Source organism: Dreissena polymorpha, chromosome 4, assembly GCF_020536995.1.
Source record: "Dreissena polymorpha isolate Duluth1 chromosome 4, UMN_Dpol_1.0, whole genome shotgun sequence".
Lineage (NCBI taxonomy): Eukaryota > Metazoa > Mollusca > Bivalvia > Myida > Dreissenidae > Dreissena > Dreissena polymorpha.
Window position 1 is genome coordinate 66,091,184 of NC_068358.1, and position 20,454 is coordinate 66,111,637.

Here is a 20,454-nt window from a genome sequence, read left to right on the forward strand (position 1 = left end):
GAACATAAATATATCAACATCATTAATATTCAAAAAACCTTGCCAGGTCGCAAATGTGTTGTAAACAACCGGGGGTCAGTGCAGATACTCGAAAATGCAGTAAACAAAGGAAATGGGACACAGACGTTGTACTTGAATCCAATAAATATTGTTAAGCAGCGAATATAAATTAAAGATTATTAAAATTTATATCATATTAAAGAGAATTTATTTTTCTTTCAATTTGCATTTATATTAATTTGATTTTAATAAAGATGCTTTATTAAAATACCTTGTAATAGAACCACTATGCAGATTAGCTGATTTGCTTAGATATTCCACTGATAAGATCTGCTGGGGTTGCTAGAGTTACACATGTATGCCAAATATCAAGTTGCTATCTTCAATAATGCAAAAGTTATTGCAAAACTTTAACCAAGGTTAAAGTTTTGGGACACACAATGAATGACAGACAGATCAGATTAAAACTATAACCTCTATTGTCTACACAAGGTTTTTCTATTATTTGACCTAGTGACCTAGTTTTTGACCCCAGATGACCCAAATACAATCCCAACCCAGATTTCATTTAGGATTACATTCTGACCAAATTTCATAAAGATTGGATGAAAACTGTGACCTCTATTTTTTACACAAGGTTTTTCTATTATTTGACCTAGTGACCTAGGTTTTGACCCCAGATGACCCAAATACAATCCCAACCCAGATTTCATCAAGATAAACATTCTGACCAAATTCCATAAAGATTGGATGAAAACTTTGACCTCTACTATCTACACAAACAAATTGTTGACGGACACACAGACACACGCACGCACAATGGACGCCAGACATCACACGGTCACATAAGCTCACCATGTCACTTTGTGACAGGTGAGCTCAAAAGTCGGCATATGACTTGTGCATATATGCCAATTTTTATCAACTAAAATGAACCACAGCATAATAACATACACAGATACATAACTGAGCCTCGTTCTGGGAAAATGAGCCTTAATGCATGCGCTTAAAGTGTTGTCCTTGATTAGCCTGTGCAGACTGCATAGGCTAATCGGTGATGACACTTTCAGCATATGTTTTAAGTTTAGTTTTTCCAGAATGAGGCTAAATTCATGAGCTCCCTGTAGTACCTACCCGGACATTTTGCTATACACGGAGCTAGACATGGACGGCGCTGATGACAGGATGCTCTCCCCTGTGGCACTGCTGGTGTCAGAGAACAGGTCCCCCTCCTGTACCCCACCACCACCCCCACTTTCTGAAAACACAACAAATATAACTTAAATGACTTCTTAAGGCTTTCCAGCAGCACCTTTGAAACAAGGGCTGTTTGTAAAACATGCATGCCCCCCATATGGGCTGTCCGTTGTAGTGGCAGCCATTGTGTGAATACGTTTTTTGTCACTGTGACCTTGACCTTTGACCTAGTGACCTGAAAATCAATAGAGGTCATCTGCGAGTCACGATCAATGTACCTATGAAGTGTCCTAGGCAAAAGCGTTCTTGAGTTATCATCCGAAAATCATTTTACTATTTCGGGTAACCATGACCTTGACCTTTGACCTTGTGACCTCAAAATCAATAGGGGTCATCTGCGAGTCATGATCAATCTACCTGTGAAGTTTCATGATCCTAGGCATATGCCTTCTTGAGTTATCATCCGAAAACCAATTTACTATTTTGGGTCACCGTGACCTTGACCTTTGACCTAGTGACCTCAAAATCAATAGGGGTCATCTGCCAGTCATGATCAATCTACCCATGAAGTTTCATGATCCTAGGCGTATGCATTCTTGAGTTATCATCCGGACACCATTTTACTATTTCGGGTCACCTGACCTTGACCTTTGACCTAGTGACCTCAAAATCAATAGGGGTCATCTGCAAGTCATGATCAATCTACCCATTTAGTTTCATGATCCTAGGCGTATGCGTTCTTGAGTTATCATTCAAAAACCATTTTACTATTTCGGGTCACCGTGACCTTTGACCTAGTGACCTCAAAATCAATAGGGGTCATCTGCGAGTCATGATCAATGTACCTATGAAATTTCATGATCCTAAGACCAAGCGTTCTTGAGTTATCGTCAGACAACCACCTGGTGGACGGACCGACAGACCGACATGAGCAAAGCAATATACCCCCTCTTCTTCGAAGGGGGGCATAAAAACTAGGAGAAAACTAGGAAAATTATTTACAAAAAACTAGGAAAATGTAGGAAGGTTGAAACAAAAACTACGAGTTACTAATAAGAAGTTTATTACCTTTTCGACTTTTCCCTACCTTATTACCACAGTAACTGTACACATTTCATACAACAGGACTGTTAAACTGACTAATGGCTATATTCCAGAACGTCATTCAACCTCCACCTCGACTCAACTTCGACTAAGGAAGGCTCGAGGGCGCCTTTGGTTAATTTGAGTCGAGGAAAAGATTGGTATTCACAGTGTTTACTCAGTCGAAGAGAGCTGGAGGAGTCGACAAAGCGTGAATGTGTTTTGTTTGGCACCTATTGTCTACAATCTGTTCAATAGCAAAACGTCAAAACAATTGGTTTATTCAATAAACTTTATTGCAATATACATTTGTAAATTACTAGGGATGGGATTCAAATACAAAAATTACATATTCATAGGTGCAAAAAATGTTTGTTTTGAATAACACGAGAGACCCTATTTTTGTTGCAACCCTAAAATTTGCTTTGCTTTTTTAAATCGACTTTAGCCAACAATCCTGGCATTAAAATATTACCATTCGAAACAATAATTAAAAATCTCACCTGAAAAAATGTCACCAAAAGCGATTATTAGTACTGACATAAGTAGGTTTCCTCAAATAAAATGCTGTTTACCATCTTATGCTTCATGCGCACAAGATTCAAGTGGTACAGTGTATATAAAACTAAAAAAAAAAGCCATCGCCAAAGTGCTCTAGAGTAAATAATTCTTATATCCATTAACACAAGATTTTGTGGTTCCAATTCCGCAATACAGCGTATTTTTCAGGTTACACTTTGAAATATCTAAAACTTACAAAATAAACATATAGTTGTACGAGCTTCTGTTTCAGTATCCATAAAAAACACTTTGAGTGAGGCTCGAGGTACAACTTCGCTACCTCACCATATCCTCCCTTAGTCGAGGAACCTCGAGCTGTCCAAACGTTTGTGAATACTCATGTGAGTGAAGGAGGGGATCGTTTGATAAAATCACGTCTGTAATTATACTGATAAGATTTAACTGAAGTTGGGATATCAGTGGATGAACGTTTCAGAATATAGCCATAAGTTTTTATTTGTAGTCATCACAGAGCTCTGTCCAACTTTCAGGTATCAACTATGAAGGCTAGACTATGTGACCAGTGACACCAGACCCCACAAAGATTACCAAATATTGTCAGATCAACAACCTGAATTAGGTCCTATTTTGAAACAAAATCTCTAAAACACATTAAAAGACAGTTTTACCTTATCCCAAAAAGTGCCAAATTAATGAAAAACTAGGAATACTAGGTTTTAGACAAAACTAGGAAAAACTAGGAGCCCATTTAAAAAACTAGGAAAACTAGGAAATACTAGGAACGCTGGAAAGCCTGCTTCTTACTGAAGCTATTTGTAAAGTGGAAAGTTTGCGAACAAATTAATGCTAAAAATACATTGACCTGTGTATCCCTGTACTGATGATCACTACTTCTGACCCCTTCTTATGACCACTACTTAGGGCCCTTACTGATGACCCCTAGTGATGACCGCTTCTTATGATCACTACTTAGGACCACTACTTCTGACCCCTACTTATGTTTACTTCATATCACCCTTAATGATGATCACAACTTATTACCACTTCTTATGACCCCTTCTTAGGACCACTACTTAGAACCCTTACTGATGACCCCTACTGATGACCACCAATTCTGACCTCTACTGATGTTCACTACTGATGACCCCTAATGATGATCACTGCATATGACCGCTACTTATGACCCCTACTGATTATACCTACTTCTGACCCATACTGATGTTCACTACTTATTTCCCCTACTCATTACCCCTACTGATATACTGATAACCCCTACTGATGATCACTACATATGACCATACTGATTTACTCACACTGATGACCACTAGTTAGGACCCTTTCTTATGTCCACTACTTTTGACCCCTACTGATGTTTACTTCTAATGACATTTTATTAGAACTAAGGGGCATAATGAATTTCACTCATACACTTTCTTTTACATTCAAGTGTGATATAAATTTTCAACTAAAAATATTCTAATAGATTGAGATGAACAGAAATGATCTGGGCTCTGGAAAAACTGGGCTTAACGCATAGTCTGCACAAAATCAATAGGTAATACACTTTCCGCTTGTATGGAATTTTTCGCTTCAAGAAAGTCTTTTCTGAACAAAAATCCAGTCTATGCACGAAGTATTGTTGCTGATTAGCCTGTGTGGACTTCACAGGCTAATCTGGGACAACTCTAGGCACATGCATAAAGCCTAGTTTTCCCAATACAAGGCTCAAATACATATACAAATGTGAACATGTACTCAAGTCTCACCTATAAAAGTCAGCCTGGCTCGTTCCTTCTCTTGACGCACAACGCCTAGTCTGGCATTGTGTTTGAGAAACGTCTCTTTCATGCTCTCCAAGTTGCCAAGCAACGCATCGACGCTCTCCAACAGCCGAGGCTTGAAGTCTGTCTCCACAAAATCTGTTCGCTTGTGTTTGTGCATCTGTTATATGTACATGCACACTTATTCTACATTAACCTTTATAAGTGTATTAAGAAATAATATCTGAAAATAGTTAAGAGTGGTTCAGTATTTTATAATAAATGGGAATATTGCATTTAATCAGTTTCTTTTTAGAACAATATGCTGGGGTCATAAACAGTTATGACCTTTCCTCAAACAGAATACTTGTTTTTGATTCATTAACCGAGTCACATGCAGACCATATTAGGTCAGTAGCTTTTTTTTTTAGGTTAGAAGGGTACAATGTCATCATTGACTTAAACAGCACGTCATCAAGAAATGCAGTAAAGCAAACTTGTCTCCTTTTTCATTTTGATGATGCTGGAGAAAAAAGGTTCATTGTACAATAAATTGTTTAAATGACTCCATACTTTCCCTGCAAAGTGTGATGCAGGGTTAAGAAATTACCTTGAGCTACACTCTTGCCAAGTATTCATTTACTTACCCTTTATCACTACGTACTGGATCAGTAAGAAGCCAAGTATTAAATATAAATAAAACCATACTGCATGACAGCGCTAATGTTGTATCTGCCTATCATTTTTAAAGCAGACAAACAAGTTTCACACACAACCCTTGACTGCATCTCGTTCTGCATGTGCATAAAGTAATGTCACAGATTTGCTTTTTCAGTATGCAAAGGCTTATCAGGGACAACAATTTCCTCTTTTAAGGATTTTTCATTTACAGTAACTCTCTTCCACACAGGCCAATCTGGGACTACTCTTTACACACATGTATTAAGCCCTTATTTCTTAGACAAGAGGGCCATGGGCCCTAAGGCGCTCACCTGAGACCCAAAGAAACTAAACTATTCTGGGAAGGTGGAGTTCAAAATAATAAAAGTACTTCATGAAACATAAATATCATCATAAGGTTCACAAGAAGAAATTCGCTTGCCCCTGGAAACCATGCTCATCAGAGCACCGGAGCCATTTTCAAATTAAATCAAGATATCATGTTTAATTAAGATTGAACTAAAATGTGACTAAAATAAAGAGTTCACAATGTTTCACTATAGCAACAAGAAATCGTCGAGATGGGTGATGCTCCCCAAAGTTTTTTTTTGTCACAATATTGCACTATATATTCTAATAAAAGGAAACGTCTTGAGGGCACAGTAGTTGGGGGGACAATATTTTTTTAATAGAAAATTTCAAAGGGCCATAACTCTGTGAAAAATCTTCCAACCAGAACCCGCTGATAATATGCACATCTCCTCTTGGTAGTGAAGCTTCCCATAAAGTTTCATTGAATTCTGGTCATTAGTTGCTGAGAAATAGCCGGGACAAGAATTGCACTATATGTACAGTTAATGGAAAATTTCAAAGGGCCATAACTCTGTGAAAAATCATTCAACCAGAACCAGCTGATAATATGCACATCTCCTCTTGGAAGTGAGGCTTCCCATAAAGTTTCATTGAATTTCGGTCATTAGTTGCTGAGAAATAGCCCAGACAAAAATTGTGCACGGACGGACAGACGAAGCGGCGACTATATGCTCCCAAAAAATAAATTTTGGGGGAGCATAATAAAAAGAAATCTGCAACCCACCTCATGGCCTTGCTTTTAAACAAACTGGAACTATTTTCAGACTCACCTTGCAATGATATTTCCAATTAAAACAACAATCAAACCTATTTAAAACACAAATCTTTGATAATCACACCAAAACTACGGACCTGACATCCATAAACTGTGTGCCATAACAATTTGTGTTCCACTCTTATCAGTTTGAAGGTCTTTGATGTGAGTTCTTAGCTAGGGTCTATTTCTAGGGACTAAGGGCTTTTAAGCTGCAAGCCTGTTACATCAAATTAACAATTCAGGCACAGTCAATTGGGAATTAATTAGTTGCTGATAAGCAGGTGGATGAATGGGATCAATGGAGAAATAAGAGTGCATTCATGACAAGCCATGCATTCATGATTGGAGGTCAAACAGAATTCAAGTTATATACAGTTGTTTCTCACCTAAGTAATTTTCTGTGAAATCAATATTACTACTTGAAATGTTGAGAATATTTAACAAAGGATTTCCAGATGGTAAAAATATGTTTGTTGCACTTCATCCCCAACCAATCATAAACATAATAATCCTCTTCAGAAAGGAACAAAAATAAATAAAAACAAATTTCCTATTTAACTGTATATCTTATCGGCAGAATTAATATTTAGATGACTGCATGCAAATCATGAATATCATAATATGCATGAATTTCATTCAACCTGTACATCGGTAATTTCATAGTAGAGTGTAAACAAGATTACAATATAAAGCCATTTAAAGCCATGTTTTTAAACAGACCGCAACCATAAAGGAACTCGGCCTAGATATCATAACAAGATATCCATAAAACCAATGTTTTGACCAAGTTTCATGATGATTGGACTAAAAATGTCAATTCTAGAGTATTCACAAGCTTTTTTTACTATACAAATATAAGGAAAAAGACCCCCCTGGGGGCCATGTTTTTTTACATATCTGAACCATTTTTGAACTCAATCGTCGTATCAAGGAAACAAATGTTCTGACCAAATTTCATATAGATTGGGCCAAAAATGTGTCTTATAGACTGTTCACATGTTTTCTCTAAATACATATAGAGAAAATTGCCCCACCCCCTGGCGGCCATGTTTATCAAATGTTGACGACTATTTTCAAACTCATCCGAGATATCCACATAACTAATGTTTTGACCAAATTTCATGATGATTAGGCAACAAATGTGACTTCTAGAGTGTACACAAGCTTTTTTACTAGATAAATATAAGGAAAAAGCCCCCCCCCCCCCCCCCCCCCTAGTGGCCATGTTTTTTTTACTGATTCAAACCATTTTTATAACTCAACCGTCGTATCTAGGAAACAAATGTTCTGACCAAATTTCATGAACATTGGACCATAAATGTGACTTTGAGAGTGTTCACATGTTTTCACGATATACATATTGAGAAAACTGCCCCGCCCTCTGGCAGTTTTATTCACCGATCTGGACCATTTTCAAACTCATCCGAGATATCAATGAAACCAATGTTTTGACCAAGTTTCATGATGATTGGGCAAAAATTGTAACTTCTAGAGTGTTCACAAGGTTTCTCTACAGCAATATAGGGAACACTGCACCGCCCCTTGGCGGCCATGTTTTTCAACAGACCGGAACCATTTTTGAACTCAACCAACATATCATTAAGACAAAGATTTTGACAAAGTTACATGAAGATTGGGCATCAAATTTGACTTCTACAGTGTTCACAAGGTTTTTCTTTTTTTTGACCTAGTTTTTGACCTAGCATGACCCAGTTTCGAACTCAGTCGAGGTATCAACGGGACAAATATTCTGACCAAGTTTCAAGAAGATCGGACAAGAAATGTGGCCTCTAGAGTGTTCACAAGGCAAATGTTGACGACGGACGGACGATGCACGACGGACAAAAGGAGATCACAAAAGCTCACCATGAGCATGTTATGTTTACGTGAGCTAAAAACAGATAAACCAAGAACCCACCAGCCTGCTTGCCTCGTCCCACTGTGTGCCCTGTATCAAGGTCACGATCGCCTCCTCAAGGTCACCGGCATACTGCTCCAACACCACGGCAGCCTCGCTGTGCCGGTTACGACCCTTCAGCTCCTCTGTGGATAGTAGTTTTAAACCAATTTATTTTAGCTCGGTTGCAGTGAAAGCCTAACGCTTATAGACAGGCTCTCAAGTCCTTAACCTGAGCCCGTTTTTACAATCATTTTCAAAAACATCCTTTGGGAAAACTTCTATTTCTTAAGTCATGAAATACCTTAGCCCTATAACACTCAGATACAAATTGTGTAGTCCATAAGAGAATCAAACAAAATTTAAGACCTTTATTACTTGATTCAAGTCTTAAAGTCTTCATTTCCATACATATGATACTGATTAGCAAAGTAAATCATAAAACCTGTCTATTTTTAATTAAAATGCGTTACCTGAGCACATATTGATAAAATGGTTAATATTGCATAATTTTGTGACAAGGAAATTTTTAATAACAGATAGAAATAATATTTTTATGCTTAAAACACTGTTATTAAAGTATTTGGCTAAGACATCCCTAAACTTTAATTAAGTTTTAGAAAATAATCATCAATTTGGAAAAACTTGAGACCAGATATACCTTATTGCCTTTACTGGTTTTTTAAAGCTCTCTTTACTTTCGAATCTATTTCGATGCACAAACCACACCCCTGAATTATTATGAATAAAGCAAAAAAAAAACAAGAGAAAAATTTGTCACAAAACCAGGTTTTCCAATTTGAAAAAAAAGTCTGATAAAGGGAGTCAATTCAAAATGTGCATTGTTACTGATTGTTCCTAGTTAACCCCTCTTGTGTCAAATTCAATCTATTTTAGTCATGGTGACCTTGATTTCAATTTGAAAAAAAAAAAAAAAAAAAAAAAGTCTGATAAAGGGAGATAATTCAAAATGTGTATTGTTACTGATTGTTCCTAGTTATCCCCCTTGTGTCAAATTCAATCTATTTTTAGCCGTGGCAACCTTGACCTTGGAGATATTGACGTAATTCTTTTGCATGACACACCGTCCAATGATTTTGAACAAATGTACCAAGTAATTTTAAAATCTCACAGTGAATGACATAGTTATTGCCTTGACAAGATCATTTATGGCCATTTTTGACCTTTTAACTCAAAGTGGGACTTTGACGTTGCAGATATCGACGAAACTCTTTCGCATGACACACCATCAAATGATGGTGAACAAATGTGCCAAAAGATTTTAAAATCTCACATAGAACGACATGGACTATTAGTTATGGCCCAGACAAGCTTGTTCCGCCTGACCGCCACCAACCCGCCGACATTCGCCAATCTACTAACCAGTTTTTTTCTTCCGAAAACCTGGTTAAAAGCTTCTCATCTAAATCTTCCCCATCTATCTCCACCCCCTCCTTACACATACACAAGAACAAACTAAATCCCAGGTTAAAATATACCTGCTAATTTTCTAGCCACAGCGGCCTCCCTGTCCTGTGTGTAACCAAGACGGGCGGTCATACAGAAGACCTGTTGCCATTGGTGACAGGCCAGGAAGGAGGTCAAGGCCATGTCCCAGATCTCTCCTTTCACATAGAAGATGGCTGCCTCGTCATGACGACGCTTTCCCGACAAGACTTCAGCGTAGCCAATGGCTATGTTCTAGAAACAATTATTGACAAACACAAATCATTGCTACAACATGATTTTCACCTTTATGCTCAAAACTGTTGTTAAATTAACAAGAAATGTGTTTGTTGGAAACACTATGTCCCCTTCTGCGCCGCTTTGATTTAGTTTTTTTATCTTTGACCTTGAAGGATGACCTTGACCTTTTACCACTCAAAAAGTGCAGCTCCATGAGATACACATGCATGCCAAATATGAAGTTGCTATCTTCAATATAGCAAAAGTTATTGCAAAATGTTAAAGTTGGCGCAAACAATACAACAGACAGACAGGGCAAAAACAATATGTCCCCCACTATAGTGGTGGGGGACATAAAAATTCAAATAACACTTAATGATATAACTTAATAAATAGTATAACATATTTATGATAAAACTATTTCATATTACTAGGACTTCTGACAACACATTTTTTACCCTGATCCCTCATCAGCCAAGATTAAACATACATGCATAAAACATTTGACATATTAATATTCACTAAATCATTATATAACCAGAATCACAAGAAAGTAACACAGGTTACACTGCACCTTATACTGCTGCGAGTGAGGTGGGTACAACTGGAGAGCGGGTACATGCAGATGATGCTGATTGATAAGGAGCATACACTCAGCAAATCGCTCATCACCTGTCAACATGTAAGCATATGAGCATGCATGCTGTCAGTGTGTAAAACTTGCACAATAACAGTTTTAACAGTTTTCCCTGTACCACTCAGAAATGCCTTTTGATTTATTTATAGCTGCTTAGAAAATCAAATTAAACCAACACTGATGAGCAGCAAACAGCATATAACATTAACAGACTGTAAGTGACTAAGTATATTCATGTTTTATGCTGGTTGCAATATTGCTATTATCGCCCATATTCTGAGCAGGAAAAGTTTAAGTGATTGATGATATTTTATGATGCTGACAATCAATAATAAATGATATAACATGTTTTAAAATGTGCACATACTTAAGAGGCGTGTTATTTAAAAATAGTGCTTTATGCAGGTGAAGAGGTTGACCTCAATCCTCTGCAATCCACAAAGAATGAGTCTCCGGGAAACAGTTTTTCGCTTTTATAGCATTTTCAATTATAAGCCAGTGCATACTGAAGTCCCTGCATAGACTGGTCCTGCATGACACTTTAGACTAATGCATTTTCATAGATACTTCTAAGGGATAGTATTTTGGAAAAAAAACACTCCACCATGGCCTTTCACTTTCAATAGATCCATCTGAGTAACAAAACATTACGTCTACTTAATGTAATAACTAGGGTAACTGACATTTTGTGAATTGTTCAGGAATGCATATTTTCCGACATTTTCTGAAATACCGTAAGAGCACTTACGTTATTTTTTGCACTCAAAATATTTCTGTGTTGAAAATGACATGTGTTCGTAATGTCAATTTGAAAAATTTGGCAAAAACATTATTTTTACCAAAAAGGTTGACTTAATATTTTAACAGTTGATGTATGTCACTTTAATAAACACAAAAATGGAAAAAAAGTAAAAATGTATAAAAATGTCAGTTACATGACTTATTACATTCAGCATACGATTTGCAAATCTATGGACAAATGACATGTCAGACATCCACGTAAAGGAGGAGGAGACTTCACATCCCTGGGCCCGTATTCAAAGACCTATTTTTTGACTTAATAAACATATATAGCATATATAAGCAAAATAAGCATAGACTGAGAACCAAGAAAAATACGTCAAGCTTTTGATAATATTAAGGCTACAACTTGTGATTATGAAGAATGATGTGCATAGAGGTGATTAATTCAAAGTTTGACTCAAATTTAAAGATTTTAAAAAATATTCCAATATACAGAATATTCTTTAACATTTGATGAGAACAGGACCTGGCCTCCTTTGATAATGGTTGAGGTATTGCTACGAAAAAAACGCACCACACTTGACAACTTATGACAGAAATATGAAGAATATTGACTTAAGTATATACATGATACTAAGACAGTCTCCTTTAATTATAGTCGAGGTATTGCAATAAACGCACCACACTTAACGATGTGTGACAGCGCTCTCTCGTATCGTTTCAGGTGCTTGTCAATGGTGTACATGCGGTAGCTGGACTCAAGTCTCCGCAGTTCATTCAGGAATGGGATGTATTCCTTGGGATCCTGCAGAAATAAACATACAAATTAAATGTATTGCTACCCCCCCCCCCCCCTCAAAAATGTTGAATGTGATACAGACAATGATGGTCCCACACTGCATATTTGACCACAGACAAATCTACTCTATATTCTACAGTGGACAAAAAGACTAAGGGCCAAAACTGGTATGATGCTCCAACAAATTTGACTTGGTACTGATTTGATAGATAATAAATGTGATTCCTGGTTCTTTAAATAAACAACATATATAACTTGCCAAGCTAGTCAATAACGAATATAAGTTGCATAAAATAATAAGATATGTACTTTGCACTTGTGTTTCTCTGAAAAATCTTTTGCAATTTTAATGTTTACAACTACAATGTTTATGACAGTCCCAGTATCAACCACTAATTCTTAGCAAATGTAAAGAATAATCTAAAAACCATTCTACCAGTACATTACAGTTCAGTGTAACAGAGAATTGTTCACCTCTTAAATAAATATCTCTTCATTTAGAACATTTTAAATTATGATGTAAGCATCATTTGGTAGCCTGAATATTTTAAAATGTTGAATTTTATCAAATCTTATCCTATCATAATATTAAATTTTAATACTCTTAAATCAAAGTAAATTCTTTATTCCTTATTCTAGGATTAGGCTGGTGTATACTGGTTATCTGTCCTCTTAGCAGCGAGACATCAACGTTAGTTCACCTTTTGTGACTTCTCAGCCACCATGAGCACAAGATCAAAGTCGTAGGTGCCGAGGGCGATGTCATACAACTCATTGACGTCCACCAGGAACAGCAGGTACCTCAACGCCTCCTCCGCGCTAATGTGCGGCAGCTCATTGGTGCAGGCTATTGACCAATCAAATTACAGTTTCATCTTAAAAATTAACACTAACCTCATCGTATTAATTTTTTTATTCAAATTTTGATGACGAATGTAGAACATCTTCTTTCAAAATTTCATCATAAATAAATTTAACTCTAAACAAACATGAACCTACGTCTAATGTGTCAAATAAATAAACAAATGATTGGTTAAATTGCAGAATGATTTACAGTCGACTGACATTTATTGCAAGGTGTTGGTGTACTGTATTGATTACCATTTCAAAGTTATTACAAAAGCAAGTGACATTTTTTTTAAATATGTACTTGGTCCATATTTACCCACCTCGTAGTTTTTTCACAAGTTGAAGAGCCTGTTCCAATTCTGGTTTAGACTTCCTAACATACGTTGTCAGAATTGATAGAAGGTATCTTAAATAAAGAGGACATGTTCTTAGGTTGTCAGAATTGGTATCTAAAATAAAGAGGACATATTCTATCAGTTTTCAAATACTGTATTATTTTTTTTGGACTTCTAAATACCGGTTGTTTAATTATATACGTGAATTGCAGTAAGCAGTTAGTTCTAGTAGGTTCTGTTATGAATTGGAGGAAACCTGAAATGAAACCATGAACCCATCAAGCAAGTTTTCCATCAGACACTCTGTACTATTAATTATTAATAGCGTTAATTATTAACAAAATTGTCAAAATGGAAAAAAATCTAAAATAAAAAAAATCATAAACTAAACAAATGGAAAAAAGACATGCCCATTATTTTCCACAAATCTATAATTGAAAGTCTTACTTGTTTTCATCAATGCCGATAAGTGCCTTCCTCACAGCATCACAGATAGTGTTCACCTTGCACAGAGAGCTGGGAGTGGCTTGCAAGCTCCCTGCTGACAGGGACTTGTTCCTCTCATATGCAGCTGTGTACATTGTTACCGTGACATCCTCCTCTCTGGATAATAATACAACACACAATCAGTCTTTATGGGGGGACATATAGCTTGTAGACTATAATCATTGACCATTAAGGTAGCGCACCTCTAATGGGCACATATCCAAATATAATCTAATTAATTATTTTCTTAATCAGCATCATTTCACTGAACTACATGCAAATTTGTAGGTAGGCTTTCCATGCTTTATAAAAAAATATACCGATTTTTTCAAAACCACCATATGTCATTAAATTCATAATAGTATCATTTAAGTCATATTTTAAACTTAGTTTTTATAGAAACACTATATACAGCAAAAATACCAAGAAATAGACAGATTTACCGTTTACTTTTAGAAATAAAAATAAAAATGCAACATGCATGGTTCGTATTTTCAACAGTAAATCACCCAATTTCGCCATAACGTTGTTTTAATTTTAATAATTGAAGAATGTGCATAAAAATTGCAACATATTTAACAATAAATATAGCTTATATGCCATATAAAATCAAATTACGTTAGAAAATAAATAAAACGCGTCGCAAAAAAGTATACGTCGTCGGCAGGATTCGAACCTGCGCGGGAATATCCCAAAAGATTTCTAGTCTATCGCCTTAACCACTAGGCTACGGCACCTAATAGTAGGGTCTTCAACCTTCGAAGAAATCGCGGGATATCATTAGAGGTGCGCTACCTTAATAAGAAACATAACAAGATAAACTCACACCTGCTCAACAAAAACTGCCACTGTCATGACGCAAAAATACTTTCGTCCCCTCCACACACCCACACAATATGTTGCTTTGTCACTACAGTTAAAAGGAACAAGTTGCAACAACAGAATAAGCAGATCACAATTTAATCAATTACAAAACTGTACAAGTGTCACATAATACACCCCCTTCGCACAAGAAAGTGTAAGACCAACAGACAGTCACGTAGAATCGAGTTTACCCTCCTGTACTTATGGTCAAAGGGTGATAAAATAGTGCGGCCAGTCCGCGGCTCAAAACCGGGACACCTCGCTTACAGGGCGAATGCTCTGCGAACGGAGCTAACTTGGCCGCAAAACAACTTCTCCCGTAGCGTGACTAATTTAAGACCGTGACATACACCCCCACTCTAATATGTATTCGTCCTCGAATACAGGGATTTGGGGTGTTATATAATCAACCATGGGACTCCGTAGGAGAATACCTAGGTAACGTCACAGCTCCACGATAGGCTCTAAATGTCACAGGGTGAGAATATTGTAAGGCAAGTCCGGGACTCAACCAAGGACACCTAGCTAACAGGGCGATTGCTCTCCCAACTGAGTTAACCGGGCCGCCACTAAACTTCTCCCGTAAAGTAACTAAGTTCAGACCGTGACATTAAATATAGTAGGTATAATCACAACGACAAATTACATAGGATACACCCCTCTACTTTTTGACAGATGTAAAGACAAACATGGTAAATTAAATATACCCCTTTTTACTGTGTTGTGGTGGGTATAATCATTGTAACAAATATCATAGCATACTTGGTGAAAAGCGAAGATAAATACACATACAAGAGGTCAGTGAGGAAGAGATTGATGTGGGTAACCACGGCAACCTGTGTTACAAACATGGCCACGTTGCTAATGAAGGCTGCAGGGTTGTGGTCGTACAGGAGGTTCATGTTGATCCGGTGCTTGCGCATCACCATGAACGCCTCGTTGAACTGCAGTCTGCAAGGATGTGAATGACAATTATTCTCGCTGAAAAACATGCACTATAAATTTATAAGTTAACAAGAGATTGCCAAGCAATATTGTCCCCTACCGGTGAAACTCCACCATTTTATTTTTTTTGCCATAGCAACCAGAATTGTTGACGTAGGAACAAAATGAAATGACATGCATAATCTCCATATTGCCATCTATCCATCTTTAAAGTTTCATGAAAAAATATGAAGAACTTTTTAAGTTATCGCAGGATCCAGAAAAGTGTGACAGACAGACTGACTGACAGACTGACTGACGGACAGAGCGCAAACCATAAGTCCCCTCCGGTTTCACTGGTAGGGGACAATAAACCTATTCCAACTTCACAAAACCCTGTGTTATGATTCTGCACTATATTCAATGATTGTTTTGCACTCTTTTAAAACTTCCTGTTGGAGACATTCTTCAGTAACAGAAGTATTGATTGACACCTTTTTCAAAAGTCACATGATCATTATGTTATACATTAACAGCTAAAAACTTTCCCCAATTATGCAGTCACTTAGACTTTCGTTCTCACGACATTGTTGCTCAAGCTTGCAAATGGAATAATCATGAATTAATTGATTATAATCTCAGTTCATTCATCACATTTACACTTGCAGTTCAGATTTAAGTATGTTTTGCTCACTAGCCAGCGTAATTTTGTAAGCATCTGTAATTTTAATTATAACATCCAATAACAGCAACATAAACTTGAACAAACACAATATCCTCAGTGATAGTCAAGTGGAGATAACAATCGTAATATCTGAATACAATTAAATATTTATTTTTCCAATATTAAGCAAACTTTAAATACGCTAAAATATAAACTGTATTCCACATCAAAAGCATTGAATAATGAGAAGACTTTGAGAATCATTAGCAGAATTAAATGCATTTTTTATATATACGCAAGGAAAAGTGGGTTTATCTAACAGCTAAGTTTCATTTTATAATAAGCTGTCAGTGGGAATGGTTTTTTTTATTTTGCCACCTCTATAAAAAAGAATTGCATTTTGACTTCTGACCTCAGAAATTGACATTGGGCTTAAAGGTAAACACATGGTTATGCATGTGACAAACTGAGTTTTATTAGTGAACATATGCGCAAAAAGTGGGCAACCACATTATGCGATATATTTTGGCCTTTGACCTGACACAACTATAAACAATAACACTAATACAATTAAATATCAACACTTTCAAAGACAATCTTGTTGAGAATGCTATAGTATACCACACTATTTTAAAGAGTCATTTCAGTTAATGAAAAACATTGTCTTTATGTTCCCAAAAATTTGCTCATAATATCATTAGAATTATTGTCTTAACCCCAGTTATATCAATTTATTACATAATATTTTACTTTTACTGTGTTTTAATATCATAGCCGGCATTGTTTTATTGCTTAAATTTTCTTACAGCATTTTTATTTATACTACACAATTTTAGATTATTAATCTTTTAATTAATGCTTCATAATAGTATCAATCACTCTTATTTTTTATCAACTTTATGTACATAAATATGTTTTGTACAATGCCATTGAATATAAATACATAGATAGGTGTTTAATCAAATTAGCAAGTTTCAAGAGTAGCGCCTCGTTCTAGGAAAACTGGGCTTAATGCATTTGCGTAAAGTGTCGTCCCAAATTAGCCTGTTCAGACTGCAGACACTTCCCCCTTAACTGGTATTCATTTATAAGAGACTTAACACAAAAATACACTAAACAAAGATTTCCATAAAGTCCAAAAGTGTCATCCCCGATTAACCTGTGCAAACTCCACGGGCTAATCTGGGATAACACACATGCATTAGGCCCAGTTTTCCTTGACTGAGGACCTACTTATTCTTATGCGTACTTATCCAGGTGTTTCCTGACTGCTGTGAGAACGAGGGCTCGAGGATGCACAGTCTCCAGGTTTCCCCGAGGCATCTGCAGCACGAGCCTCGTGTCCTCACCCACGGCAACCACAATCTGCGAGCCTCGCTCCACACGACGGATACTCTCGTCAAATGGGTGGGCCTTACCATCGGAGAGGCTTGGCAAAGCTACAATGTGGGACCAGAAAATAGAAAGCTCTGGTAGCTTCAATAAAATATTTTAAGGAACATATATATAGTGGATATCATGTAACATGTGTATTTAAAAAAAAAAGTGTATTTTTACCCTGATGATACAGTGAAGACAAACCGTGAATGGTAAGCCCCATCTGCCAGTGAACACTTTTTTGTTCTTTAGGGAGCAGTACAATAATAAACATATCAAATGGTAATTTCAAAGATGTTTTTTTTACCTTTAACATATTTTGTGATAGTAAAGTGAATTAGAAAGGTAATTTCCGTGAAATACATTGTACAAATCTACAAAACATGACCATGTTCAAATCAACAAACACCACACATTTCTTAAACAATATTTGATTCAGTATGAAACTAAACTGACATCTACTGGAGGCTTTAACAGTTGGCTTATATGATGCATAAATGAGCATGGTTCTGGGGAAAACTGGGCTAAATGCATGTGCATACCTTTGTCTCAGATCAGCATGTGCAGTCCCAACTTTGCTTTCCACATTTATGCTTCATAGAATCTCTTGTAACCAAAAATGCAGTTTAACCAAAAAGTGTCGTCCCTGAAAAGCAGACTGCACATACTAATCTGGGACAACACTTAACTGTTAATGTACATACATAAAGCCCACTTAACACAGATCCAGGCTCATACAATCAGTGGTAGACATTTCACAACTGTTCACAAGACTTGCATACCGTTGACCCTGGTGTGGCGACTGATACAGCGGACAGTGTGCTGAAGGGTGGTCAGAAGCAGGAACTCATCGTGTACCGCCATCGAGGTGCAGTTCGAGGCAACCTGGACATACACCGACAGGTTGAGATCATGAAAACAACTAAGGTAACTTATAATCAGATAGAAGAGTTTCATACTAAAACCTGATGCTGCTTTGGTTGTGAATCTATGTAAAACATTGGTTAATTTCTTTAGGAACCGGATTTGACCTAATTCAGTATCTATTTTCATTTTAAACGCATTAATAATAAAAAACAAAGCTAGAGTGTCATATGAAGGAAATTTGTTTACTGTCTCCTCATTTTAAATTTGTATATGTATAAAATGCTTTCAGAAATTCAATGGTAATTAAACAAAACCTACAGACCTACCTCTACATTGTTGACGTAGAACCTGTACCTCTGGGTGAGACCCAATACAGCCATCTACAAACACAGACAAAGGGTTGAACATTAATAGCAGCATATTTGTGACATATGTAGTTATGCTTAAAATATACCTGTTGCACACTAAAGTTAATAAAAAAGCACATTTCTATCAGTTTAACACATGGATGTCAAACAATGATGCGCTCTCTGAATGTAAAGGGTTAGTTGTATGGAAACAAATTATTACTATAAAAAACTCACATGAGCTGAATGAGACAAAAATACACAAAGTCACCGCAGCAGGGATACTGCATATAAAGGCTCATCAAATTTAGATCAGCATTTCATGTGATATGACACAGAAAAGCAAAATGTATATGAAAAAGTAATTGTGGTGAAACAAGTTGATAATATACCCAGGTCCACCTAATAGGGATCCTGCATACGAGGTGTCATACAATTCTTATCATTAGTGTCAAAGAATCAAATGGGGAATATAATTATTATTCACAGGCCAATAACACACAGAAACATTAACAAAGAGGAATAACCTCAAAATATGAGTTCAAAATAACATGCCTTTTACTTTCATGACTCCAAGAAAAATTACCGCACACAGTGATATTTTTTGGCTTAAAATTACCGCCGATTTTTGGCTGCTTCCCAATCGCCAAAATCTACGTTTTTTCCCAAAAAGCTGACCAAATTTCCCCAAAAAAGCCCAATTTCCAATTATTTTTTTTTTTAAGAAAGAAGCCTCTTATGACTTATGATTTCTTAACTCTAGATCCAACTTTTTATTTACGGTAAACATCCTACAAAATATATAACTTAATTTAGTCCTTTTTGTCAATAAATAATTCCCAAATTTGCCACTTTTATCAATTTTAATTATGTTACTTATAATCATATTAATATTCAATTTTTCCCAATTAAATGGTTTATCGCACTATTTTTCCCAATTTCATGGTTTATCGCACTATTTTTCCCAATTCAAATGGCACAGGCTGTAACAAATAAAAGCAAAACAAGAAATGTGTTTGTCAGAAACACTATGTCCCCTTCTGCGCCGCTTTGAAATTATTTTTTTTGGACCTTTGACCTTGAAGGATGACCTTGACCTTTCACCACTCAAAATGTGCGGCTCCATGAGATACACATGCATGCCAAATATCAAGTTGGTATCTTCAATATTGCTAAAGTATTCATAAAATGAGCGATTTTGGCCACATATACTTGACTTCTGACCTTGAAGGATGACCTTGACCTTTCACCACTCAAAATGTGCGGCTTTATGAGATACACATGCATGCCAAATATCAATTTGGTATCTTCAATATTGCTAAAGTATTCATAAAATGAACGATTTTGGCAACATATATTTCACCTCTGACCTTGAAGGATGACCTTGACCTTTCACAATTCAAAATGTGCGGCTCCATGAGATACACATGCATGCCAAATATCAAGTTGCTATCTTCAATATTGCAAAAGTGTTCATAAAATGAGCGATTTTGGCCACATATATTTGACCTCTGACCTTGAAGGATGACCTTGACCTTGACCTTTCACCACTCAAAATGTGCAGCTCCATGAGATACACATGCATGCCAAATATCAAGTTGCTATCTTGAATATTGAAAAATGTATT

The 20,454-nt window shown here is 36.5% G+C and overlaps 1 protein-coding gene across 1 annotated transcript in view; it reads right to left on the minus strand.

Moving 5' to 3' along the window:
* Nucleotides 1–20,454, minus strand: part of LOC127878482 (elongator complex protein 1-like) — a 93,465-nt gene that overhangs the window by 25,794 nt on the left and 47,217 nt on the right. The window contains exons 17-29 of the mRNA XM_052425008.1: nt 18,807–18,860; nt 18,396–18,498; nt 17,486–17,675; nt 15,441–15,599; nt 13,746–13,901; nt 13,284–13,369; nt 12,816–12,961; nt 11,997–12,120; nt 10,509–10,606; nt 9,748–9,949; nt 8,270–8,394; nt 4,569–4,743; nt 1,135–1,258 (exon numbers count right to left, since the gene is read on the minus strand). Of these exons, the coding sequence (XP_052280968.1) occupies nt 1,135–1,258; nt 4,569–4,743; nt 8,270–8,394; nt 9,748–9,949; nt 10,509–10,606; nt 11,997–12,120; nt 12,816–12,961; nt 13,284–13,369; nt 13,746–13,901; nt 15,441–15,599; nt 17,486–17,675; nt 18,396–18,498; nt 18,807–18,860 (1,742 nt within the window). The remainder of the gene's footprint in view (nt 1–1,134; nt 1,259–4,568; nt 4,744–8,269; nt 8,395–9,747; nt 9,950–10,508; nt 10,607–11,996; nt 12,121–12,815; nt 12,962–13,283; nt 13,370–13,745; nt 13,902–15,440; nt 15,600–17,485; nt 17,676–18,395; nt 18,499–18,806; nt 18,861–20,454) is intronic.